General features: G+C 37.9%; 1 protein-coding gene across 8 annotated transcripts in view; it reads left to right on the top strand.

Annotated features, from left to right (window-relative positions):
- Window positions 1-3,126: 3,126 nt before the first annotated feature.
- KNDC1 (kinase non-catalytic C-lobe domain containing 1) overlaps window positions 3,127-26,957 on the top strand; it is a 59,791-nt gene continuing 35,960 nt past the window's right edge. For 6 of the 8 annotated variants that reach the window (XR_004358272.1, XR_004358273.1, XM_032694863.1 and 3 more), the window contains exons 1-4: window positions 3,127-3,316; window positions 6,744-6,942; window positions 10,254-10,312; window positions 26,662-26,808. Coding sequence is in view for 6 of the 8 variants with exons in the window: in XM_032694863.1 (XP_032550754.1) it covers window positions 3,215-3,316; window positions 6,744-6,942; window positions 10,254-10,312; window positions 26,662-26,808 (507 nt within the window). In the remaining 2 variants the exon portion in view is untranslated. Of the gene's footprint in view, window positions 3,317-6,743; window positions 6,943-9,412; window positions 9,722-10,253; window positions 10,313-11,989; window positions 12,036-26,661; window positions 26,809-26,957 lie in introns of those variants that run through there. The other 2 variants (XM_032694865.1, XM_032694867.1) reach the window with 2 other exon arrangements.

The following is a 26,957-nucleotide window of genomic DNA, read 5'->3' on the forward strand; positions in this document are numbered from 1 at the left end:
TTGGTCAAGAGTTTTCTCACATATAATATGTACACTATATCTGGAGTTTACCTTTGCCTAGTAGCTTTTCTTCTCTAATCTACAATTAAGAAGTCAAAATCTCTAATAATTGTGACTCCTGGTGTAACTGTTGCTAAAGAGATCTCAGTTCATATTCAAAACCTGATCACTGCTACAGGAAGCTTCTCTCTGGTACTTCCACAGTTTCAAAGTGGTATTTCCAACCTATTTCAAATATCCTTTACAAAAATAATATTCCTTTAATCTATGCTAACATTTCTTATTTCTTTTCAGGCTATAGAACACATGTAATGCAAAATAACGTTTTTATTTCTGCCTTTTGACAACCCCCATCTTTGAGAACCTGATTTCTCTTCTATATATTTCTGTGTTTAATATGATATTCACCTGCAAATTCACCAGCCTCAGACTCAGAAGTGTGTCTCCACAGACACTCACATATCCATCAAAACATGTTTCAAAAAATGCCTACCAATACTCTATAAAGACTTCCTAAAAACTTACACTTCCTTAAGCAACATTGTGGAAAGAATGGAAAATACGACTGCAGAAAAACTGACAGCTTCATTTACATGTGGTGTTTTTTCTAATGCTGAACTGTGCAGTGTTGTATGTCCTCCAACAGTTCCCGTGGGCCACGACTAATTGCAGATGTTAATAAGAATGAATATTCTAGCATAAGAATTGCTACATGAATGTATCAAACAAGTTGCAGTGCCTTTTCTGACAGTTGCCTCAGCTGTGAGACCAAAGAGGAAATCAAAACAACACAATTATTGATGTGACCATAGGCTTAGAATAGCAATTTTTCTGGAAAAAATCTTCCAAACCATATCAGTTCCATTGACTGTTTTTTCCTGTCCATCAAGGCATTTGTGATAAGGCTAAGTCTACTACAAATTTTTGTTTACAGAGCAATGCTGTGTTTAATTTGTTTTCCATTTTGTACAATTTTCACTTCGTCTAAATAGTTCTTCAGTAGAACAAGTAAGTTAACCACAGCTACAGAGAGATAGATCTCAAATCACTTGTCAGTTAGTCACTTACTCTGACAAAATCCACCCAAGCCTAGATTCAAAGTCCAAATAATGCAGGGTATGTGTATGAACCTGAGTCTGCTAACCTCAAGGGAAATGCCCTATCACTCATTTACTGGCAAGGGAATTTCTCTTAGTCAACAAAAAATATTGATCCTTTCAAAACTAGCATGTGAATTTCTGTGTAGGTTCCATAGTTTAACTTAAACTTTTTTTCAGAAATATTTGTGAATGCTCAAGTGGTGATTGCAATGGAGAGCTGTCTAAGATGTATGTAAGGATGAGTGTAGATATTAGGCCTGATTTAGGCACCAGAAAAATTTTTCTCTTTTATTCTTCTTTACAGTGTAGTTATGGGTCAATACATAAGAGTTCAGAATTCAGGATTCTTCTTGGGTAGATTGTGCTGCCTGAAGAAAACATTTTGCCAAATACGTTGGTGAAATACAGTTTAAGAAACATTTTATAATAATACTGTTATTGGAGTCACATTGGGTTTTTTTTTTTTTTTTCAGAAGCACCAGGCACTCACTGTTTCCCGTGCTTTAGTATTTGGTCACAACTAAAAGCCCTAGTTACCAAATTATGAGTGTATATATATACATATATATATGTATAGTTCATATCCATTAAAAAATGTTAGTAATAAGACAGCATATATATGAAAGACTCCAATCTGCCCAGGTTTGGTTTTTTATTGTAGCATGCCATAACTGTGGAATGTATCCAAACAATGTTTAATTGGGAGAAATCTTACAAATGCAGGATGACTTTTATGGGGCAGTTACTCAAAGTATCTTGGTTTGCTTCACAGTGTTTGTTAATATATATTTTAATAGAATATTAATCTTTTCCACAGAGTACTACATGCAAGAAGAAAATATAAAGCTCTTGCTTTGCTTGATGTACTGTGCAGAGATTAATTAATTAGCATACTTCATTTTGACATAGAATTATAGAAATACAGGAAAGCTGAATAATGAAATTGGCACCATTATTTTCCAAGTATCTGTAGTTCTAAAATTTAATTACAGGACAAAAGAGTATATTCTCACCATCCACCATTGTTTACAATGTTGATGTAAGATTCTGATGTGGCTTAAAGTTAAATCAGGAGACACCTGCTCAGGTCCATTACCGAATCGCAATTCCTATTCTCAGGCCTGTTTACTCAAAACAACTTGAGCTCTCCAATGAGGTTTACTTGAAATAAAAACTGGCTTATGCAGGTGGTAGTTTTGAAGGAATGCTTGATCTTGAACCTTTGATTTCAAGGGGAGTCTTAACGAAGTTACTTGAGGCACCCTAAGCCCTGTTGAGTGCAAAAATGGGCCACGACTGATGAACAGAAAGCTGGTGATACCGGCTTGGCTTTGTTTGCGGTTGTTATGGTTCGAACTGCGTCAGGAGTTATGCCATGATCATGCAAATACTTGTTCACCTAATTCTAACCACCGGTTTATCCAGTAAACCCAGCGGTCTGCAGAGCCGGCGGCGGTAACGCGGGCTCGGGGGGCTCGGGCAGGCGGGGCGGGGATCGCTCAGCGCCGGGCAGCGCCTGGGGGCCAGGCACCGCTGCCGCCTCGGCCTCTCCCAGACACCAACCCTCCCTCCCGCCGCCGCCGTTCGCCCGCAGAGCGCGGCCGAACCAGGCACCGGGCCCGGCTGCCGCGGGGCCCCGGCGGCCGCAGCCGGCACTGCGGCGGTCACGCTCCTCAAGGCGCACCCCACGCCGCCCCCTTCCCACCGTCAGCGGCTCCCCGCCAGCGGAGCCGCCCGGGCCGGGGGACACGCCGCGCTCCTGGGCCGTTCCCCCGTGACTGTCGGGGCCGCCCGGGGCGCGGCGCGAGCGGGCGGCGCCGCAGGAGGGCGGGCGGCGCCGCAGTGAGGCCGCGCGGGCGAGGCGGCGGCGGCCGTTGCCATGGCAGCGCTGCCCCGGCCCGCGGCTTGAGCGGCGGCGCGGGAGGGGCGGGGGCGCCCCGCGGTCGGGCCCGGCCCGGGAAGGGGTTAAAGCGGGCGGGCGGCGCCGCGGGGGTCGCGGCCGGGGGCAGCCCGCGGGCGGGTGAGGGGAATGAGCTGCGGCGGGGGCCGAGGGCCGTGCTCCGGGCGCGTAGGGAGGCTGCGGAGGTGAAGCCTCTGCTCCCTCGCCCGGCGGGATGGAGGCTCTTGATGCCGCAGAGGACGTGTTTTATGAGGAGGAGGAGGAGGAGGTGAACTGCTACGATTTCGAGCCTCTGCCTACGCTGCTGGAGGATGAGGTGAGTAAGGCAGGTGCGGGGACGGAGCCGCCACCCTTGCGCTCACCTGTGGTGAAGCGGCCTGAAGGTGCGGCCGGACCGGGCCGGGGGAGCGGCTGGGCTGCGGCGGCAGCGCCGTGAGCATCCCGTGTGCGCCCCGCTGGCTCCTCGCCTCCCCTGCCCGCCGGTCCCAGCGAGTAAGTTGGGCTTGGCCCATCCCCGTGCACCTTCCCCATACAACAGCAAAGTCACGGTCCTCGAGTGCGGGGTGTCTCGTCACTGCTGTCATAGCCGTGGGCTAATGCTGCAGTTGGCGAGTACGTGTCCTTGTCACACTCGGTGAAGGGAAATTTACATGGGCTCAGCTGTTTCCAGAAGCTGCCAACCAGTGTTTTGTACAGCCGTATATTGCTGCCCTGTGCAAAAAGGCCTTTGACACTGAGAAATAAAAGAAGCCCAAACCCGCCAAACTGTTAAATCTGTTTGTTCAGTTGTTGTGCCCAATAACCTGTAGCTAAACCCAGTGCTTGTCATCACGTTTGTCTGGATTTATTATTGGGTTTGCACTTGCTTTTTATTGCTCTTGCTCATCTTTGTATCTTTCCACATGATGTGTGTTTCTTACTCTCTTGGGAATATTTGGGTAAAATGTTTGTAGTTTTCTCCCTTTTTTTTTTTTTTTTTAAGTAAAGGTTTGGTGAGCCATATGTGAGCCGCTCATTTCCCACACCAGATCTTGCAAACTTTCTTTTTTGCTATGTCAAGAATCTAAGCTGAATCAGGATTTAAAAGTGAGTTTGAAAATGAAAAGTCCTTTTCAGTTTTCCTAAGTCACCGAATGGCTCAGCAGTTTGGCTCTTCTGTCATCTGTAGTGTTCAGTGCAGTAGGCCCTCTCAGACTGGCTCATGCAAGACATAGAAGGAAGGTGGTAGTGGCCTCATTTTTACACATTAGCTTAAGTATTTAGAGTATTTCTTCAGAATGGGAGAGAAAGCTCAGGGTCAACTCTTATGTATGAGAAAGACCTGGGCCCATTTTCCATAACTGGTCAATATATACTTTCATTGTGGATTTCCACCAGTCCCATCTATTTAGTTATTCCAGAAACATAAATAGCTTCAGTATTTTTGTAGAGAGAATGACAACCTGGTGATTAGAGAAGTTAATAAAAAAGGGCTGCTTTGAAGAGTACTCAGAGAGCTTACTCAGGCAACCCAGTGTTTTTCTTCAAATGCGATGAATTTAATGAATGGTGTTTGCCACATTTTCTGTGATTCTGGAATAGATGGATTCCAAGTTTGTGTGAATTATCATGGCAAAAAGACCTAGGTGCCAGAAAGCTGTCAATGCTGTTGTACTGAACTCCCAGCTGCTTAATCATTTAGTGCATTTCTCATCATCATACCTAGTATAAGGAATGAGATTGGTGTCTGATGCATATGTTTTTTTACCAATATGTGAAGCAGAATCTGCCTGAACTGAACAGTAGGAGTTGCTGAGGATGAAGATTTGTTTCAAATTTCTTTCTCTACTAGAACTTTTCTTTGTTTCACACTCCGTAATATTTAATTTAAATTTTTTTGAGAAGTTGTCTGTGGCCAATTAATTTGTTTTCTCCACCTGCTCTCTCTTAATATCTCTGCTTAGTTATATGCTACTGAACTGTTTTATACTTACTGAAGAAACTATAAGGGAAAAATGACAACTAAAGTGAATAATTAAGCAATAAGTTTGTCTGACCTGTTCACTTTTCGTAGTTTTTAAGCAGTAGTAAAACTAGACTCATTTTATACAAGTGTCTTTTGCTGAAAGAGGCAAAAGAGGCATCAGCATCTCTGATATGTACCACATTCGAGTGAACCAACTTTCAGTGGTCCAAAGTATTGAAGTAGTAACTTGCCAGAAGATTCAGATTACCAGAACCTCCTGTGTTACAGTCTTAAAAGGATGTTTTTGTCCTACAGCAAAACTTTGGTTTTGTGTTGCTTTGGGGATGTGAACTAGTCAACTGCATGTCTCATGTTTTCAGTGCTTTGTTCTCTGCAAAGGCCTTGCTTTGCTGCGATAGCAGCTTTCATAACTAAGGTCAGGATAGTGTGATCGTTTGGGAAATACAAACTTTCTGTGAAGTAAATAACTTATTGTCCTGGAGCACTTGCTAATGGTAGTCTTTTGTTTTATCTTTTTTTATTGTTTTATCTTCATGTAGCCATCCATTGCTGATGGGAGCCACTGAACATTCATATACCTTTTATTCTTTTTCCTTTTTTCTTCTTTTTTTCCTTTTTCTGTACTGCATAACTTTCTCATCTCTTGTAATGAAGATAAGCTTCTTCTGACATGAGATCATCACCTTTCATATACTTCCCAAATAACCACAAGACAAATATGTTTTTGGAGGTTTATACTGTAGTTATCACTGCTGTAGTTATCTGCACTGAAGTTCAGCCTTGAAGTTTGACTCAAAAGAAATTCTATTATGTCCTTACTGTAACTGGAATTGATATTGAGTCTGTCTTAAAATATTGCAGTTTTTATTTTTTTCACAGAAACTGTAAATTGAGCCTCTTTGGTCCATATGCACAGATGAAATTCTCATAATTTTGCATCTTGATTAGTGAAACATCCCTTTATTTTGCTGTTGTGGCAAATACCATTATGTCACCTAGCTATATGATTCTGGGAGAGGTAAAAATAATTACTGGCTCATTACTTTGATAAACTTTTTTTTTTTTTGCTTTTTTTTTTGTTGGCCATTGAAGAAGCAGTTTGTCTTTTCTCTCCGAGCCTCTCCTCACCCTACCTGTCAGCTTGGGCAGTTTTCAAGCCCAATGGTTTGTAGTGCAGCTCCTCACAAATGGTTGTGTTTGCGGATGGAGGCCTAGGACAACCAAAGTGATTTTAAGTCAGAGTATAAGAACAGTTTTCCTAGGGCATGTTTGGCTTTCGAATGTTTATTAAATGGTCTACACTACTGAACTTCATAACTGCATCATTCTTAAGACAGAGTAATTAGAGGGTACTTTTTCCCAGATCACAGGTGATAGGGAGAAGCGCTGTGAAGAGAAGTTTTAAGTAGTTTATGTAAAGGCACCTGGGAGAGCTTGAGAGAGGCATAGATGAAACAAAATGTTTTAACATAGTCTCTCCACTTTTACCTCCAAGTGGTCTGTTTCACTAACTGTGATGCAATGTTTATGTAACTTTCAGATCTCCCATGGTAAATAACTTCATATTAGCATACTGTGATGTCTTTGTTCAAGTTAACTGTGCTTCTTAAAACACTCTGTGTTATGAGCAAAGATGCACTTGGTATTTCTTGGGGTGTTAATCAGTGTCCTAGAAAGTCTGAGAACTTGCTGGAAACGTTACATGTCAAATGTAATCTATGATATACAAAGTAGTGTCATGAAATCCAGGGTAATTTATTAATTCGTGTCTTGGCAGGAGAATGTGTCCCTTGCTGATATTTTGTCACTGCGGGATAGCTGTCTTACTGAGCAAGATATTTGGGCAATTTGCCTGGAGTGTTGCCATTCTCTGAAGAGCATTGCCCATTCTGCAATCTTCCAGACACTCTGCATCACTCCTGACACTTTGGCTTTTAACACCAATGGCAATGTATGCTTCATGGAACAGCTCAGTGGTAAGTATTTGTGTTTCCAGGCTATTTGTTTTAGAACTATGGAAAGTTATAGTGAGAAACTGCAGTAACATATTGCATTCTATTTTGAAGACAATTAAAGATAAAAACTTATTTGGAGTGTGTGTGTTTAGGTCCACACTTTGTTCAGTTTTGATGAACAAAGGCTGTTATGAGTTTGCTTAGAAAATTTTTCTTAGTTATTTTAAGACTTATCTAGCGGATATCTTATTTATGTCCATTTCAAACACTGTAAATTATGTATTTGTGTATCTGTGTGTTCAAGTCTTTACCTGTGTAAAACACATCCTTACTCTCTTCCAGATCTTCTAATTTTATAGATATGTTCTATTTCTAGAGAAATCTGATATTCAGTTTATCTTGGTGATTGTGAGCATAAAGAATGGGGCAATTCTGGTGCACATTTGCTGTTAAAAAGGAGAGCTCTCTCTTCAGTAAGGGCCTTTATTTTATTTAATTTTATTTTTTAGAGCTTTCCCTTGAATAAAGAATGGTTATTTTTTTTAAGTCATGATTTTTAGTCTCGGCAAATGTAGGAACTGACTGAGAAATTAATTTTAATATTAGAAAGAAGGATGGAGTAGCATGTAAGATCTTCAGGTATTGTAGCAGGTAAACAGAGGGATGCTTAACTTTAAAAAACTTTTGGTTTTAGCATAGACAAAAGAGCATGTTATTGTTGCTGTTCCTTTCTCACATGATCCATCTCAAGATGATGGATCTTGAGCCTATTGATGATTTTACAAAACAACAGAAAAAACCCAAACAGCTCTTATTTGATGGTACTTCTGAAATTGTCAACTCATAACTAGGAGAACCATTTTGTCTATATACACACTATTCAAGTTTTTATTGTGTTTTCTTTAACCCAATTTATTTTTAAATCCATGTCAGAATAAGTGTTTATTATTTTAGTCAAAATCTACATCACAGTATTTTAAAAAATATTAGATAAAAATGAGGTAACATGGCAACAAATGAAGATTTGTTGCCTTCTTTAGAATTAAAGATGGTATTTCAAATAAACATGTAACTTAATAAAGTGTAATTGTTAAAGATGAAAATGTATCTTCATAATTGCTGTGATGTTTCTTTTTTGTTGAATTTTTCAAATATATGTGAGTCAACTTTTAGTTTCATATTAATAGGGTAATGTGGAATCAATTTTCTTTATTTTAAGGAGCTTGTCGTACTTCAAAATTAAAAAAAAGAAAAAGAAGCTGGCTTTGTACAAGCCAAGGGTAAATGAAAGACTTGTTGAAGAGCATAAATCTAGTGGATGAAAAATGCCCCTCATCTAAGATCTTTGCTTGCAGCTGGGAAAGAAAAAAATCAATTTCTTTTTAAATGTTTTAGTCTAGTTGAATAGCTGGCAAACAATTGATCCAGGAATTTGCTGTATTCAAGTGCTTAAAATATGGGATAACAAATTCCTATGCAAAGCAAATGCACAAAGATTTAGTTCCCTGAAGTCATGTTCATCTCTAAGGAGGAGACTTTTCATTAGTTCTCTTTAAAAATGTTGTATTTTCTCTAGGAATGCAAAAAGTTATGTTTATATTCTGTTTCTCTCTCACACATTCCACTGTGTGTTTGGCTCTTTCTGTTTCCCTCAGGTCTTGTTACTATTTGGTTAAAATATAGTTTGTTAGATAGGCACTTGGGGAGGTTGTCCTTTTTACTTCCTTGTAGTTGTTGCCTATGGATTTATTCTTCCAGAAGGAAATTATAACCTCTGGATTTGCTTGCCAGTAAGGGAAAGTGAACAGCCTGTCATCTCTGCTTTAGCAGCAAGTTCTGCTTCCTGCAGGTTCTGTGGTGCTAAAGTGACTAACATTCGATAGGATGTTCTGCCAAGAGGTCTGATATCTTCTTGTCTCTTGAGATCAAACAAATTTCCATTGTAAACATTATATTAGAAGAATACAGTGAGCTGTACCAGCAATAACAATTGTATGCTTGTAACAGCCTTTAAAGTATTCTATGGAAAGAAAGGGAGAAGGTAACGTGGTGATGAAAAGGCGCAGAAGTCTGCAGGTGGGGAAGAGGAGGAGACAAAACATCTGTCTGTTAGTTCCCTTCCCCTTTTGCCCACCCCCTCCCCATGAAATATCAGGAAAAAAATGTAGGGGGTGGGTAAGGAATACAAAATTAGACACCCCTCCTTTTCAGTGGGAAAATAGAATTGGGAACATCATAAGGAGCTGTAAATCAGTCAGTAGCATCTGGATAGTCAGCTGTGCCATGTAGCTGCAATATACGAATATGGAAAAAAAAAAAGTCCTCTCTAATAGTCTCTTCCATATAACTGAGTTTAGTGTCTTCACAGTAAGAGCTTTGCATTTCACTTCTAAAATACAGGCACAAAAGTTCTATTAAACCTAAAGCTATGATGAGTATGCTATGCCTCTGAGCATACTATTTTTTTCTCCTTGCTGAGAAGGGAAACATAATTTTTGCTTGCAAATGATGTCAGTCACCCACTGAGCTTCTCAAAAGGATGGATTAGGTGAGTCAAATAAGTATGTGAAGAGTAGGTTGTTTAATTCCGTGGTGTTCTTTACCGGGTTCATCGGTACGTACTGGTGACATCAGTACAGTGTGATACAACATACCTGCTTGGATGCAGCAGCAACATCAGTCTCTCTTAAGAGGTAGAAGGAAGAAAGGAACATCTTCACTCAGAGTTGTCTGCTGCACTAGCTCAGTTCTCTGCTAAGCTACATGTGCATATGGAATTTGCTGCCTCAACTTTTTTATCGTAAGTAAAACAAACTAAGCAGAAAGGTCAGAGTTCTAAGCTGGCCCGTAGATGAAGGGGCAATTAGCTGTTCAGATTGGTTTTGCTGCTTGAACCCTTATCACTCAGGTCTGCAGTGGAAAATAGTGAATGGAAGTGTTCCATTAATCAAATCAGACTTCTGAGCCACACCAGCTAAGGTGATAACTTGGTCCAGACATAAATGTCTGAAGGCAAGAAGTGGCTAGACATGTTAAGTGTATTTCTTTGTGGGTGTTTAATCTGTTTTGTTTCTTAGTAGGAAAATTATGGTATCTTCTTGCAGAAAGTTTGAAAACAGCAATTTATTTTACTTGCTGTAGTAGAAACATAGATAACAAGTTCTTTGTATATCAAATATGAGTGAACCAAAATACTGCTATGCACTGTTTCTTTTGTATCCGATGTGAGTGTATAATTAAATTTGTATCATCAAATTGGTTTGTGTTTGGTTTTTTTTAAACAAGTAAGACTACTAGTTTGTAATCTGACATGTTTTCTTTTGCTTCCAAAGATGATCCAGAGGGTGCCTTTGTTCCACCAGAATTTGATATCACCGGTAACACTTTTGAGGCAAGTTTATAAATTTATCTGTAAAATAGAGAGGGAGTTAATAATTTTAGTACTTCTGGCAGTACCAAATGCTTAGCATTCTTAACATATAATTTTAAAACTTTTAAAGTTGGCGAATAGTAAATAGTGCTGTTTAGATATGTTTTATGGAAATAAAAATTAAACTTAAAATGCTATATTTTCTGTATGAACATTTGCTCACTAACTGCTAAAATGTGAGAGTCTGTTTGGACTGAATAATGTGTTGCCCTAAACCACAGCTGGTCTATATTATGTTAACTGGTATCCTTCACTGGTTACATTTGCTTGTTTGGGGACTAATCATGAACTTTTATGACTAAATATAAAATTTGTTTGCCATCCTCTTCAATAAAATAGTTCAGGGAAGGGTAATCAGCAATTTTATCTTTGATTTAATGAAGAAACAAATTACTGTCTGTTGCTTTGCAATGCACAAATGCTCTACATTGTTAAATTAAATTAGATTTAAATTGTTTATACTAATTCATTAGCCTCCCAAGTCAACCATCTCATTGCATGCTGCAGGAGCACTTGCTTGCTTAATATCCTTTTTCTTAATAAGCTGTTTTTTCTGGCATGTATTCTTAGATAATTCAAATGCTTTAATTAGCAACACATTCAATTCAAGGTATGTAAAAAAATCTGGTTCTTCATAGTTCAATACAAATACCTTTTGCTTTTCATAGTTATATCCTTCATAGTCATATTTATAGTTCTCTGTATTTTCTTGGGAGTGGACAGAGGGGAGGAGGAGGATAAGTGGACCTTGGAAGTGTGAAGTACTGCATATAAAATGAGAATGATAAAACAGGAAGGGTAGTATAATAGAATATGAAGTACTGCAGTCTTTGAAGGCTAGAAATGCAACATTTCTCCCTTGCTATGCTTTGTTACTGTGTCTATATAGGTCAGCAGAGCTCCAGTGATTTTGTGCTTAGTCTCCCTGTCACCCTCATGCTGGTTTGTGGGGAATCTGTTTTTGGGGACAGGGAGCCAGTACAAGTTGGGGATCTTTTGGAGGTGGCCTGCATTGCCTGTAAACTTGATAACTGTAGTAGCCTTTATATTCAGATGCAGTTAAGGAAAACAAGACCCAAAGATAACTATTTTGGGGTTTTTTTTCTTTTTGTTGTGCTTCTGAAACTGGAATTAAGATTCTACATAAATATGTTTTCCATCCCTTATCAAGCTTCCAAGACTTGACACAGAAGCACTTAAAAGATTTGTGGAACTATTTGCTCCTTTGGCAAACTTTTATTTCCCCCAATCCTTTTTCCTCCCTCAGGAGTTGCTGAACTGGTATGCTTATAGCAAATAGATGCACTGAAAGAGGTTCGAAGACCAAGGAGATGGCACAGGTAGAAATAGGAATTTGGGAAGGCTGTGGGAAAACTAAGTGATCTGAAATTTTAGTTCTGTATGATATACAAGGCCATTGTATCCCTCTTGGATAAAACTTATCTGTGCACAGATTTATTATTTGACTCTTTCAGTAGTACTTACCAGCCTGTTAAGCACCAGTGAATCCCAATACCAAGCACAGCACAAACAATTAGACAGTCAGTGAAAGCTGTTTGAGTCAGGAGTGGCTCTGAACGTTGACCCTTTTACTCTTTTTGCAAAGGTCAGTGAAGATACATAAATGTCCCACATTTGTGTGGAAGGAAGGCAGCATGCTTTGCCTTGTGTGTTGTGAAGTGGGGTAAGGTACTCTGATTTCTGTACATTGCTACTGTTTCTTGATCTAGTGAGGTGGGAAGCCTTGGAATGCAGAGAGAGCTGTGCTGTGAGTGTCCTGTTGCCTCAGCTGTTTTTCACTGACCATCTTAAAGCAATGTACAAGACTGAGAAGTGAGGGTTTTCCCCTGCACTGAGGCAGAGATGTGTTGTTTTGCTCTGGGATTTGTGTGCATTTTGTCAGACAGCAGTGGGATTCAGAGTATTTGTGAAACTTTTTGTTTTACCTCTTACCACTTGTAGAGTTTAGTTGCATTTTTAACTTCTTTAGTACCAGACCAAATCCTGCCAAAGATTCCAAGCTGATCTCTGCTTGTTTTTGGTTTTGCAGTTTCCAAGACCTACAGTGGTTTAATCCTTATAAACTTGTTACAAGGGTTTTATAATACTGTAATCTTTCCGAGCTGCCTGTTTCCTTCTTGGTGTTAATACTTCAAGTTCTCTTTTCCAAAGGTATTGATAACTTTTGTCTATACCCTCACCTCACTGTAACCTCCTACTGTGCAATAGCAGAATAGCATTGCTTTCTATACATCTCTCTGAGGAAACCCTGGACCCTTGTGCTTTCTCAGTATTACAAGATTCTTTGTACTATTCCAGTAAGCTGCCCTTTTTATGGGGGCATCAAGTCTTACGTGCTACTGCTTGCTCCTTCCTTGGTAGTGACGTGACTCGGTTGTTCTTTGTCGAAGGAGTGTTTTTGCAGCTGCTTATTGTGCTTTGTTTAGAACAATGGAAAGTAGTGTTTGTATTGAAACTGTCCAATGTCAATATAAAGAGAAGAACTTAGTTTTGGAATTACTAATTATGTTCAGGATGATCTTTGATAGCTGTTATTCCAATGTCAAAGTTCAGCTGGTTTAAAATAGTTGTGTCAGCCAGAGGTTTCGCTCAATTTGAGTGTGACCTATTTTGTGGCTTCTAATGTGGAAGCATAATGAGGTTTGTATGGCTACTGGATGACTTCTTCCTCTTTAAACTCTTTTTTTAAAAAAATCTGTCAATTAAAGCTACAGTTATTTCAACAAGAGATGTTTTGTTTCCTGCTTGGTGAATTACTGATCCAGACCTCTAATGGAATTGTGACTCCAGCCTAATTAGTTACTAAACTTAGCTGGCACTCACAAGCACACAAGGGTAACAGACACAGGAAACAAATTGAAATGCATTACTATCCTGTTGTCTGAAACAACACTATTAAAAATTTCAGTTTCTAGTTGGAATTTCTGATAGCAAGAGGTCTAAAGCTTTGTCCAAATGACAATGCAGAGAACTGAAAAGTAATTGATTTCATGTGGTTTGTTTTAGACTTGCACCTTGCTCTCCATTTGTAAAGTGGAAATAACAACAGCAACTTCAGTTACTGTTGAGAGCAGAAAGGTGAAAACTAGCCCTTCAGGGAGCTGTCAGCTTCAGTGTCAGATGTAGAATAGACTTTTTAGAGAGAAACATGGTTAAGAAGGAATTAGGTGTGAAAGGGGCTTTTGGTGCCAACAGTGAAGTGTGGCTGACTTTCCAGCTGGTGACTTTAGTGCTGCTGCAGTTCCAGCCTGTGGGGTTGGAGGAAGGACTGTAGTTTCTGAGAGTCTCAAGGGACCTTGAAATCACTGTGTTGCTGAGTGGTTGGAGTGGCATTGAATAGGGCAGTTCTGTTATGTCCTCCTCTTCCAGGTTTAAGCATTGTTGCAGTTTGAGTGTGGAAAGGCAGTCAAGCAGGTACTGTTGGTCTCTAGGACAGCATTGAAATAAAACAGAGAATCTCCTGGGTATCTGTTCATGTTAATTTTTTTCCTCCAACTTTGCTGTCTCCTTACAGACCAGGACACTACTTGTGTCCTAGTAACTGCACTATTAAGAATCGGTGCTTCAAACAGAGGGAACAGGATGTAAACTTTAGAGTTGTAAACCATACTGTAACTCCAAAGAAAGGGTGAATTTCTGTACAGTACACTTATTATCATTTACACATTTATTCTTCATGCAGATGCAGGTATGTGATGTGACTGGGCTCAGTAAAAGTTTTCAGATCACTGAAGCTGTCACTTGCCTGCACTGATGGAAAGATTTCACTTTCTGCTTTTCCTCTAAATCGGAAGTCGTGTCTGAATTTGCTATAGCAAGTATTGACCATGCTTTTGTTCTCATTTAATCTTGAGCTAGAAGTCAGTTACAAACAGATGGAGTATAAAGACTAGCCTGTAATTTTGTAATGTTTTACTCATATACTACTGTAAAGAGCAGCAAAGAATGTGAATTTTTCTGTTGTAGAAAAATTTCTGTAGGTGCAGAAATACATGTTTGAGGCTCCTTTTAAAATTTGCCCTGATTGTTTCCTCTAGATAGGAAGAGCTTTAGCGTTTTTCCTGATGAAAATGGTTCATATTTAATTTTGTTGCCCTGGGCAATACAGTGCTAGACTTGTGAAATTTGACCAACAGGAGGCTCAACAGGAATAGTTAAATATTGGTGAATTCATTAATAGCCTTACTTCTATCACTACAATACAAGATTGCCTCAGGTTAAAAACATTGGCTATCTCAAACTAGTTTCAAATAGCTATTTGTCTGCATCACAAAACTACCATTGAGTCTGACACAGAGGTTCATTGATGTGGAACCCCACATTTCTAAGATATGAGCTTTCAGTGAGATGAAGGACCAGTGTCTGCTGTGTGTGAAGTTGCATTTATAATCTTTTAATAATGTGGCTATTCAGTTTGGCTTTTTCTAGTGAACCTCTGTAACAGAAATCAGTGAATTTTCAGTCTTGTCTGCCTAGTGTTGGTTGGGTTTTTGATTTTATTTTTTTTTTTTTAATCTGAAGAAGACTGGCTAATGCTTCTGTTAATGACTTATTATTTAGAGGTGACAAAATACAGTAGTTGAGAAGTCTCAGTGTGCAGCAGCATTAAAAGCTTTCAAAAATTAAAGAACTGAAACAGAGTTAAATACTACCTTGAAGAGAAGGAGGAAATAGTGCATAGAGAAGGGAAGAATGTTTTCTCATCTAGAATTTGTTCTTGCTCTTACCTATCAGGGCAGGAATAGAGTATACTAATCTCTCACCTGGGAGAGAATCAGACTCAGAAAAGGCTGAATGCTGCCTGTCTTATTTCAAATGTCGTGGCTGTCAACTTGCAGTTCTCAGTGGGTTGTAGTTGATTTATATTATGTAAAAAATGTCCAAGTGTTTCAGCAACCTTAAAAAGAAACAAATCTACACAAAGTGATATAACTAACACAAATAGAAAAGGCAAGCTAAAATGTGGTACATTGCTTTTGAAAACTAAAAAATTAAGATTCATATTGCTTATTCCTAGGAAACGTGAGAAGGCAGTTTGATTGATATATACTATATACATACAAATGCATATAAACGCTTGGGTTGAAGTGCCAAATGAAACATACTCTTCTACAGAGTAGGTATATATAGATATGTATGTATGTCGATCCTGCTGAAGAAAACTGAGCTGACAGTTTGATGCTGCAGTATTTCTCAATAGCTGATCATTACTAATCTATGCTCATGTCTCAGCTGTTGGTCCTTCACTAAATGCAAAAGCCTTCATCTTTCTCTCAAATCAAAACAGCAGAAGGTATAAAGGAAGTTTTCTCTTTGTGACTTTCCTGGTCTTTTAAAGCAGTAGCTTTGAATGCTGTGAGATTATTTCTATTGTTCTATTCTTTCTTTAGCTCTCGATGCAGGATGAAAAAAGAAAACTTTTTGTATGTTCTCCTAGAGGGGTTTTTGGGTTTGTGTTTATCTCATGAGGGAAGCAAGTCTTTTGAAACACCTAGTGCCTTTTTTCTTGAGTTCTGTTTCCCTTAGTTTAATGTAGCCTCCCCTCGATACTAATTCTGTCTAACAGCAGCAAGGCTTGTCATCAGCAAATGGTAACTTATCTCCTCCTATAGTCTAAACCGTTCTATCTTCTGAGTATTATTTAAAGCTGTCTTTTTCTCTCAGTGACAAAAATAAATTACTTTCATTTGGTTACCCCTGCCTCTACTGTGCTATAGAAGAGGAATGGAATCCTCCTGCTCTTGCTTTTATATCATCGTCCCAATTGAGATTTCTTTCAGGAATTTAGTACTGGGCAAGTAATAGCCTTTAGTTGCTTTATACAAAGTTAACAAATGGAAGAATGGGGCCAATGGGTGTTTTCTTTTCAGCAGTCTTTTTTGTTTGTTTGTTTTCTTTTAATACCTAGAATATCTTAAAGTTTATGATTTGATTGCCTCAAAAACTTAGAGCTGGTTGCTTAGTTCTGAAGTTGTAGTATTGTTCTTTTCTAGGAGGCTTTTTTGAGCATATTGCCAGTATTTTTACAATTTTCCTCTAAATCTGAAACAGCTTTTCAGACTGGCTTATGTTTTTGTTGGAAATAGTCTGTCCTCTAGGCACAAAAATGTCCTCAAAAGAGAAATGATTGTACAGGTAGTCTGGTCAATGAAAATATAGAGAATTTTAGGTTTCTTCCTTACTTGGCCATAAGATTCCTATAAAAAGGCATTATTAAAGCTAAGATACATATTTTCCCCAAGATTAATGAAGATTGTTCCCTGATGTACAAAAGCATCTTATTTAAGAATTTTGGTTTTGTGAGGAAAAGGTTGGGAGTGAACAGAGGACTTTGTGTTCTGTCTTAAAACAGTTGATTCTTGTAGTAGTTGAAGTTCACTCTTTTAGAAGCCTGAGGGGCTGTGTTTGATAAATTTGCAGATGGTCTCCATCATGAGAAAAAACTGTGGAAAAGAGAACAGATGGTTTTCTCCTGCTAGACTTGTGTGGTGTCATAAAATTCTAGGTTTCTTAATGCTAAAGATGCGCAAATGTTTTGGATCAGTTGTTTGTCTTCAGCTTCTTTCACATAAACTCTTCTGATTAGTACTGATACCTCCTCAGCTGTGGATGAAGTTGTCTTCTTTAGTCCAGGTATCATTATCTATTTCTAGTGCTGCCCATTCAAACTCATTTCTTTGGTGGACTCACCATCATACTGGTCTTACTTAATTTTCTCTGGCCCTCTGCACTTATTTCTGTCATTTACTCATTAGAGTGTTTGACAATGCTGTTGAAATGTGAAACTGAACTCTTAAAGGCAACATGGAGACCAGCAGCAGAATTATTCCTTACCGTTACTTGATATCAGAAGATTTCTCTTTTGTTAATTTAATACCTGTTTTACATGGTTATTCAGGTCACTAAAAGATCATTGCTACACTGAATCTGGAGACCTTATAATCCCTGGAATAATGAAAATAATTTTTTACCATTTCCATGAACTGAAATAGAGCCATTTCACCAGTGTATGAGAACATCCGTAAATGCCCCTATTTTTGAAGTCAATTGACTTAAAAGTATGGTAGAATGGATGATTTCCTAATCTCCAGATAAAATCTCAAGACTAGTTCAGTTTTCACTGTGAATTGGATGGTCGTAGAGTTATCATCTTGGGCTGTGGAGATTTAGTCAACAGAGCCTTCAGGATTGTGACAAAATGGTTGTCACTCACACATCACTCTCCTTAGTTACAGCATTTCCAAAAACCTTAGAGGAATAATAGAGAACATGCTTTTGAAGCTGAGAATAATATCTTCTGGGACATTCATTGATTGTGACTTAAGTATTCTTATATAGCCTTGTTCAAGATATTGTATAAATTTCTCAGTGTATATATATACTACAGGATTCTTGAACATTGAAGCCCTTTCACCAAGTTTAAAAAACAAAAAAACACCAAAAAAACCCCCCAAACACAGAACAACCAAAAACCCAACCAAACCTCTCCTCCTTTCTCTTAGCTGGAATATGACTTCTGTGCTTGAGTAGAGAAGGAGCAAGGTTTACCCCTGCAGAAAACACTTCCCTATGAAACAATCAAACTGAACAGAAACCCACCAAACTGAAACCAGCCCACAACCTCTACCTCCTAAAAAAAAAAAAAATCCTTTTGTTTACATTCTTGATATATACAATGAGAGCCACATATTCATTGGATGCTTCTGTCACCTACAGCTGTTCTGTGAAAAGTAGTGTTTTGAATGTTATCTTAAGAAGATATTATAAAGTGGGGTAAGTTCAGAATAGTTTGGGCAGCTTTTTACATTTGCATTTCATCTTATATGTTCCTTATGGGGGGAAAAAAAAAGAAACAAAATCTACATAGATTAATACTTCAAAGAAGAGTCTGGATGTCATTGATTCATGTCATGGTAAAAGAACTGGGATGCTATTCTGGTGTATTGGCCCATAGTGTTCTTAAGTGAAAGTGTAGCAATTCAGTTTTTTAGCTTCAAAATGTGTATTCCTCAATACAGAAGGGTGTGAATGCATTACTCAGAGTGACAGACGTTACCAGTAGGCACCGTCTCTTAGGCTTAAGATTAAAAGAATATAGGTTTTTTAAATAAAAAACTTCAGTAACTATGAATAACATCATATTTGCCATAAAATGAAAAACATCTTACACAGCTGAGAGAAGACAGCACCAGTCTGCTCAGCATGCATCCAACTGTTTCTCAGGCTTCCTAGTTTCTATGCCTACAGGGAATAAATTGTGTTAGCTTAATTAAGTGATAAATGAATTACCTATGGCAGGTAACTTAAAAGTAAGGAGGTTAATGGCTGATAAATCATAATGAGAGCTGTGACACATGAAACTCCGTTTCAAAGGGAGTTTAAAAAAAATAGCATTGTTCAAGAAGCTTTAAAGACGAATGTGAGTAACTTCTATCTAACCTCTGAGGTCTTCAGCAGTTTTATTGCAATGTTCTTCCTTACCTGTCATAATTATACTTCTGCAATCACGCAGGAGAGGAGTCAATTAGTGTGCTATTCATCTGTGTCGGGGTGCTGATCTTAGTGCTTAAGGGGATGGAAGTGAAAGTGGGATGGAAGTGTAAGAAACCTGTTCTTAATTTGTGTCTTCACCCTTCAAACACATGAGTAATTTCATAAAAATAGCATGGTTTAAATTTGGTCAAGCTTCTGTGTGTGTTCATCTTCACATGACTTCCACTGTCAGTGGCTTAAGATATATTTCAGTCTTCACTACAGTAGTTAAGGTAACAGCTTCTTGAAACTATATTGAGGTCCAGCTGAAAAAATTGTATTCTTTTTTTTGTCTTTGCTGGGTGTAGCTCTGAATTGACAATATTGCTTTTTAAACTGATTACAATTATTGATGCTGTCAAATGAGTCTATGGACAGCAGTCAACATAGTCATATGAAAAGCCAAAATCTATTATTGCTACAATAGTGTTTGCAGGTAGCACAGAGACTGCTGTAAATGTATTGTAAGATTTTTTTTTTTTTAAACAATATCTCTTGTCAAAAAAGACCTAAAAAAACCCAAAAAACCAAACCAATAAGAGGTTTATCAAAAAGTATGCAAAAAAGCTTACAAAAGACTGAAAACCTGATTTTTTTCAATTCTATCAAACCACATAATTGCTGCCCAAAGTCTGCAATGTTTGCAAATGAACAAGATACAGAAGAGTTTTTCAAGAAAGCCATGGTTGAAAAACTGTTTAATTTTTTTGAACAGATTTTAATCTTGTAGGATCTTCAGTAGGTTCATACATTGCAAATCTTCTTTATGGGGAATTATCAAAAATTTGGCTCAAGTAAGAGTGTCAGAACAGACTAGTGACCAACCTGACAAAATCAGCAGTAAAACAAATTTCCAGGACTAGATGGTGAAATTGCTTCTTTTATGAAGGCTTTTAATTCAAGTAATACTCTTTAGCCTGGAAGAGAATGCCCTGAGGGAGAATCTCTGCTAGAAATCTGTGGAGTGTGCTGTGACAGCAGCCATGGAGTGATTATTTGTCAGCTCTCATAAATGAAGTAAGTGGCAACAATAAGATGCACATGGGTGGACTTAAAAAAGAGGAAATACTACTTTTTTATGCAGTAAGATGTGGAAATCCTTGCTGCAGAGCATAGATGCAAAAAGGTTGAGTGTGGATAATCTTAGACAAATTCATGGAGATAAAACAGTTGTCATGAATCATTAGAGACAAGAAGCCCACAACTATAAAACTGAGATTAGGTTGATGTACTAGGTAGTCTTCCTCAGTTCAAACTGAATGATATAAACAGAGGTCACAAGAAACCATAACATAGTAAAATGCAGGGACTAGATAACATTCAGCTATATTGTGTCTGATACATGCTCTTTCCAAGTGTGTTTAGATTTTCACAGAATCACAGAATATGCTGAGTTGGAAGGGACCCAAAAGAATCATCGAGTCCAACTCCTGACCCTGCACAGGACCATCCCCAAGAGTCACACCATGTGCCTGAGAGTGTTGTCCAAACATTTCTTGAACTCTGTCAGGCTTGGTGCTGTGACCACTTGTCTGGGGAGCCTGTTCCAGCACCCAGGCACCCTCTGGGTGAAGAAACTTTTCCTAATATCCAACCTAAATCTCCCCTGACACAACTTCAGGCCATTCCCTTGGATCCTGTCACTGGTCACCACAGAGAAGGGATCAGTGCCTGCCCCTCTGCTTCCCCTCATGAGGAAGTTGTAACTGCGATGAGGTCTCTCTGCAGTCTCCTCCAAGCTGAACAGACCAAGTGCCCTCAGCCGCTCCTTATATGGGTTCCCATCAAGGCCCTTCCCCCTTTGTTGCCTTCCTTTGGACACTCTCTAAGAGCTTAATATCTTTCTTACATTGTGGTGCCCAAAACTGCACACAATATTCAAGGTGAGGCTGCACCAGTGCAGAGCAGAGCAGGACAATCCCCCTCCCTCAACCAGCTGGCGATGCTTTGTCTGATGTCCCCCTTCTTATGTTGTTGTATTGCTTTTTAGATGATTGTGTGTGTGAAGCCTTGCTTGTGTTTTGTGATATAAACTGATGTTTGCCTAAAAACATACTAAAACTTGAAAGCTTTCACTTACTTATTAGGTAAATTAAAAGATAATTTGAGAGTTGAAATACCTGCAAACTTTGGCTGTGAGAAAATCTGATCTGTAGCTGCCTTTGGTCCCAATTTTTTTTAGAACTTTTTGGGGAAGAGTTTTTTCAGATGAAGTGAACTGTAGGTAGAAGGGACAAATGGCACTTACAGCTTTGGTGGAAAATGTTCTTCCAGCATTTGCTACCAATTCAAGCTAGAGTATGTGTTTTGTGAATAGTCTGCGCTGGTTTAGCACTTTTAGCACATTCTGCAGACTAATTATTTACGCATCCAGTGTGCCAAATGAATATAAAGCTAATATTTAATACAGCACCGTCCAGTAATTACAGTTACACAGAAAGGCATTAAGTCCCTTTGTAATGAAGGAAAGTATTAAAAGTAATAGGCCTATTTCTCTTTCATTTTCCTGCTGAAGAATATTACTGTCTTTTGTGTAAAAATAGTACATATTAGAGTGACTACATAGAAAAATGACATGGGTAAATATTAAATGTTTTCTCCCAGTAGTAATTTTCGCAAGCATTACCTTGGATTTCTTTATAAAACTTTACGATTTATAACCAGACTGAAGCTTTCATTTGCGGAACCTTTAAATGCTTTGAATTGTGAAAAGGTGAAAGCATCTATATCTGTTCAATCTCAATTAAAAAAAAAAAAATCTGCAAGGTAAAATAAAGGTCAGATATGAATGTCAAAACTAAGAGTTGTTGTACACAATTCCTGTAGGTTGTCATTTAGTCAGAAATACTTTTCAGAAAATACTAGTTGTATTATGGTCTTTCTTTTTCAGTTCTTCAGAAGACCTATGTTTCTGAACTCAAAGAAATCTCAATACAAAGTATAAATGGTCATTATCCGTAATTGCAATATGCAGTCACTATTCAAAAGCTCTTTTGTCGACTTTTTTCTGTAGTGTTTGTCTGCAAGTATGAGTTCCTAGAGAAGTTTAGTTCTTTAGCCCTGTCAAGCAGTAAAACAGCAATGCCTCTGTCATGGTCTGTGTGTAGACTTGGAGCTTCTACTTCCTCTCCCAATCTTTTGATTTGTAGATTTTAAAACTAGAGTGGATCATTACTGTTCTCTGATTTCACTTGCTTTGGTGTTAAATGGTCATAAAATGGCATGCAGCAAAGCAAATAACTTTTGATTAGATCTGATAGAAGCTTTTTTGAATGTATTTCAATCATGATGTAAAATTTAAAATTTCTGATGGCACAAGCTGCCCTCTCCTTTGGTGAGTGCTTCCAGTACAGCCTGAGCATTTTAAAAAAATGTAGTATCTTCACCTTTTGAATTTTTATCTTTTGTGTGTGTGTGTGTGTCTTGTGTCTTTTTGTGTACTGAAAATCAATCTAGTATTAAAAATTATTTTGATTTGAAGCTACTTGTATGATTATGACCTTCAGATTTTTCTCTGAAATACATAAACTCCCTTAGCATGTTGCTGAAAGAAAGACTTTAAGGACCTCAAATCAACTTGTGACTCTTTTCAAATTTCTTTTTTTTGTGTTGCCATTGCAATTTTTAAAGAGCACTTTATTTCTGTGATGGCCTACAATAATGATTTACCTACAATTCTTGTTATGTTTGCTCACTTAATATATGTACTCTCTAAGACCAAATCTGAAGAGCTGGTTTCCTAATGTGACTTCCTTTCCCCCTATCCTTTTTGAAGCTGATACAGTAGGGCAGCCTTGCTGACATGGTTTATGTATTTCAGTAACAAGTGACGTTTAATCTTTAACTTAAAAACCTTTTTAGGAATTGTGAAGAGATTGCCTTGGAGTTATTTGGTTTTTTTCTTTTGGATATTTCTGGAAATGCATCCTGTTTATCAGCTATTAATATTATTATCCTGTAATGCAAAATACCTATAATTCAAAAGCTATTCTCCTTATCTAGATTTTTTAAACTGAGGCATGTGGTGGTGATGGGGGTTGGTTTGTTTCTATGGTGGGTTTTGTTGATTTGTTTTGCTGAGTTTTTGTGGTAGTGGGTTTGTTTGGGGTTGTTTTCAGAAATTAGAGAAAAAAAGCTCTCTTAATTCTTTAATAACATTCAGTACCAGTTCTGGCTGGTCTTCCAAAAAAAAAAGAAAGGTAGTTTGCTGTCCTTTCCTAATTGTTACCATCCGTAGAGCATAATGAAAAATCCTTAGCTTGCTCGTGAGATTGTTTTCATTGAGAGCAGTCACTTCTAGTGAGCATTATGTATTTTATACTTAAGAATTTGCCTTATTTATTGCATATGTGCAGCTTGCTCTCCTTTTCCAGAAAGTGAAATTTTCTTCCTGAGCCTAAACAGTGTGATAAGTAGAAGGAGATTTGATGCATTAACTTGGGGAATGCCCCACCTAGTGGATGATCACAAACTCATTTTCTCATTCCTCCGGTTCTGACAGACTTCAGGTAACATTAACCATGAATACTGCCAGCTCAGGGAACTGATTAAAGAGCTGCATTTGAAGTTCCCAATAAGTATTTTAACACAGAAATTAATTACAAGCTACACTTAAAATGACCACCTTCAAAACTAACTTTCCTGCATGTCAGAGGAAAGGAGGTATCTCAACAAAACAACTTTCTGTGTGGGGAGGTAAAAGTCTTTCTTTATTCAATGTGAGACTGGCCTTTCTCTTGTACAAGAAAAGATGCAGTGAACTTCATTAAAACAGGACGGGAAAATGGAGTTAAAACCTGTCCATTTGCATGTCAGACACTTGTGCTTTTAAAGGCAGACTAGGGGATATGAGTTATACCCCACTGTGAACAGAAATTATTAACTGGAAAAAGTGGGATGAGGTAATATGTTGCTCTGCCCTTCTTGTTCCTATGTCCTATAATGTTTGCATCCATCCTTGTGTGGATGAAGAAAATTCATAAAAGCCTTTTGTTCCCTTTGAGCTCCTTATTTTTCTGTCCCACTTTTGGAGAACATCATGAAATTGTATTCAATTTTTCTGTATTATAGTAAATACTTGAATTCTTAAAAATTTCTTACTGAGAGAGATTATTCTGTTCAGAAGTTTTTCACTTGAGAAGAGAGGTTATTCTGTTCAGAATTCAAAAGTGTCCCCACACTATTATGACATAATTTCATCTAACTTTTCTTGGTCTGTGTAGCAGATGTTCATAACTTGTGCAGTATGTTTTTTTCCCTCCAGTTCTTAGAGGAGTGATTGTTTTGTTTCTTTAATAGTCATTTTGTGGAACATAGGTGAAGTCATTTGTTGCAGATCATATCAAATATACGTGGAATAACTTACTAATATCAAGAATATTAAACTGCTCAGTACAATAGTACATTTATACAAAAGGCACTTTAAATAGAGGTGTATTATATTTTTAAGTTTGTCCTTGTTTCCTTATTCTTTTTTAACTTTATGTTCAGTTTTCTGTTATGTTGTCCAGTGAGAAATGCAAAATGGCATAGCTTACTGAAACAGAGTATTTAATGTCAAAATCAAGGAATAAGTTCTACACTGTACACTTCTTCACTGTTCAAAAGCTTATGAAATAGTCTGCAGAAAAAAACCTTAAAACAATCATAAATTCCTATTGGGGAAGGAATTTTGGTTAAATTTCTTCCACCAAGTGAAATAAAGTATGTAAATCTAGATTTTTGTTTAGTCTTTTATTTCACAGCCGGTTATCTCTTCAGACCTTCAGTCTTGAGGAGGCTTATAGTAGTGCTAATTTTTACCTAGCTAGTTTTATATAGCAAGTTAACTTGTGTGGACCGTAAACCATCAAGCTCTAAACATTTATTAATAGGAGTTGTACTTCATTTGTGAAGTGGTTCTCTTAATCTAGGGTGGAGTTCAGTTCCTGCAGATGAAGTATGGGTAAAGGTAGTGGTAATTATGAAGAAATAAATTTTTCCATCACCTTTTTAGTGGGCTATTTGCTCAGGCTTCATAGTTTTGTACCCTTTCGCTAATATAATCTGTTTTATCGTACCAGAAAAAAACCCAACATTCTGGTCTGTCAAGGGTGTAGTTCAGTAGGGCTGCTCCCACTGAGTGGGTTATAGTAGCTTCATGTGGTAAAGGGAGAGGCACCAGGGAGGTGCCTTGCTTTTGAAATAGGTGAAAAACATTCATTCTTCTGCTAAACTAAAATAAAAATCATAACAGTTCCTGGTTTAGTTTCTCTGAGATTTTCAAAAGAAAACCAAAAATCTTCATTTACCTCTTCTGTTTAATGATGGAGTTGTATAACAGTGAAGAACTTGAGATTGAAATTACTGCTTTGGAAAACATTTGTTTTCTTTTTAGATTAGATGGCATATAGTTTGTTTTTCTGACCTTTGTCCTAATCTTGATGTGTCCCAAATGTAAATCAAGGCTTCAGAGCCAGCAGTCAGCACTAGTTTATGGTTTCTCGATTTGGAGGTGACATGGAGGAGGGCGGAGAAGTGGAATTGTCCAAGCTACAACCTCGTACACATGGCACTTCCTGATGAGGTGGTGTTGCACCCTTCATGGTGGTGCCTTGCCTCCCTAGAAAGTAAATATATATGCATGCTTGTGGAACAAATCACCTCCCCTTCATACATTTTAGAGACAAAAGCACACCTTAATGATAAAATTAGGGGGTGAGCGGAGGGAGGAAATTACTTTTAACCTTCAAGTCAGTCTTCTTTCTAGGATAAGAAATAGTAAAGCATATAGCAAATGCATTTATACAACCAGATTTAGTGTACAAGCATAGTCATTTTATTTATGTATGTATCTGTAAATCTAAGAGGGCAGTGTTCAGTACACTTGAATTCCTGGTGATACTGCATCACCATTGAAATGTTTACACAAACTTGGACTTATAAGCTTGCTTATAAATTTTACTGAATTGTGTTCTCCGAGTGGAGCATAAAATACAGGCCATCATGGATAAATTATCATTACCACTGAAGCAAGATCTAAGAAAGTCTTTTTTTTTTTTTTTTTTTTTTTTTATCTTTTTTTTTTTTTTTCCCAAGTAGAAAAATACTTGTAAAATTAAGAGATAGGTGTGTTTTATGGCAAACCTGTTGCATTAGCACTGGATTTTAAAAAATTACTGGTTCACCGCCATTTTTGTTGAAGCTCATCACAAGGATGTGGACTTTAAAAGAAGCAGAGGTGGCAAATATGGAGTATTTTTTAAAATTCTTTAGTAAATGTCTTCAGAAACAAGTGGTATTAAGCTGTAATTTTTCTGCTCGCTTTCTTTATGCTTGATAGCACTTATAAAATACTGCTATATATAAAGCTTTTTGTCAAATTAATATATTGCTTCTCTGCTAAGAGGAATGTCACTTCATTCTCCCAGCATGCTTCTAGGTTAATACTTGCACAAACACGGAAGTCTGAGTTTTATGTTTAATTGTAGCCTGATGTAATACGTGTAATACTGATTATTGATGAGGAAGAAAAAAACGTTCTAGCTGGACCCCACAAGATTGTTTCTTTTTATTCGCAACAAGTGTATCCCCCAAAGCAGGGCTCAAACTGGTTTCATTCCTCCTGCTTGAATTAGACTGCCTTTTCAGCAAACTGTTACATTGTAAATTAAATTTGAAAACAGTGTAAACTGTGTCCTGTGTGATCTTGAAGCTTTGGTGGCAGAAGAGAGAGAATTGGTAGCATATTTATTGTGTTTTTTTTAAACTTCATGCAGGCACACATCTACTCTTTGGGTGCAACACTGAAAGCAGCAATAGAATATATAGTAGAACCTGAGACAGAATCAGAATTTGGCCAAGATCTGCACACTCTACTGGAACAAATGCAAGAAGAGAATCCTGAAAATAGGCCAGATATTGAGGTAAAACAGCCCTACATAATTTTCTGTTTAAAAAAAGTTAGGCAAATACTTCTGTATGTGTTCTCGTTAACAGAGAGATGGTCTTGATATGCTCGGGTTTTGCAAGAAAGCTGAGGTTTTTCCAGACTCAGCAGAAATTAATCTTTTTT

The sequence above is a fragment of the Chiroxiphia lanceolata genome, chromosome 8 (genome assembly GCF_009829145.1).
Source record: "Chiroxiphia lanceolata isolate bChiLan1 chromosome 8, bChiLan1.pri, whole genome shotgun sequence".
Classification (NCBI taxonomy): Eukaryota; Metazoa; Chordata; class Aves; order Passeriformes; family Pipridae; genus Chiroxiphia; species Chiroxiphia lanceolata.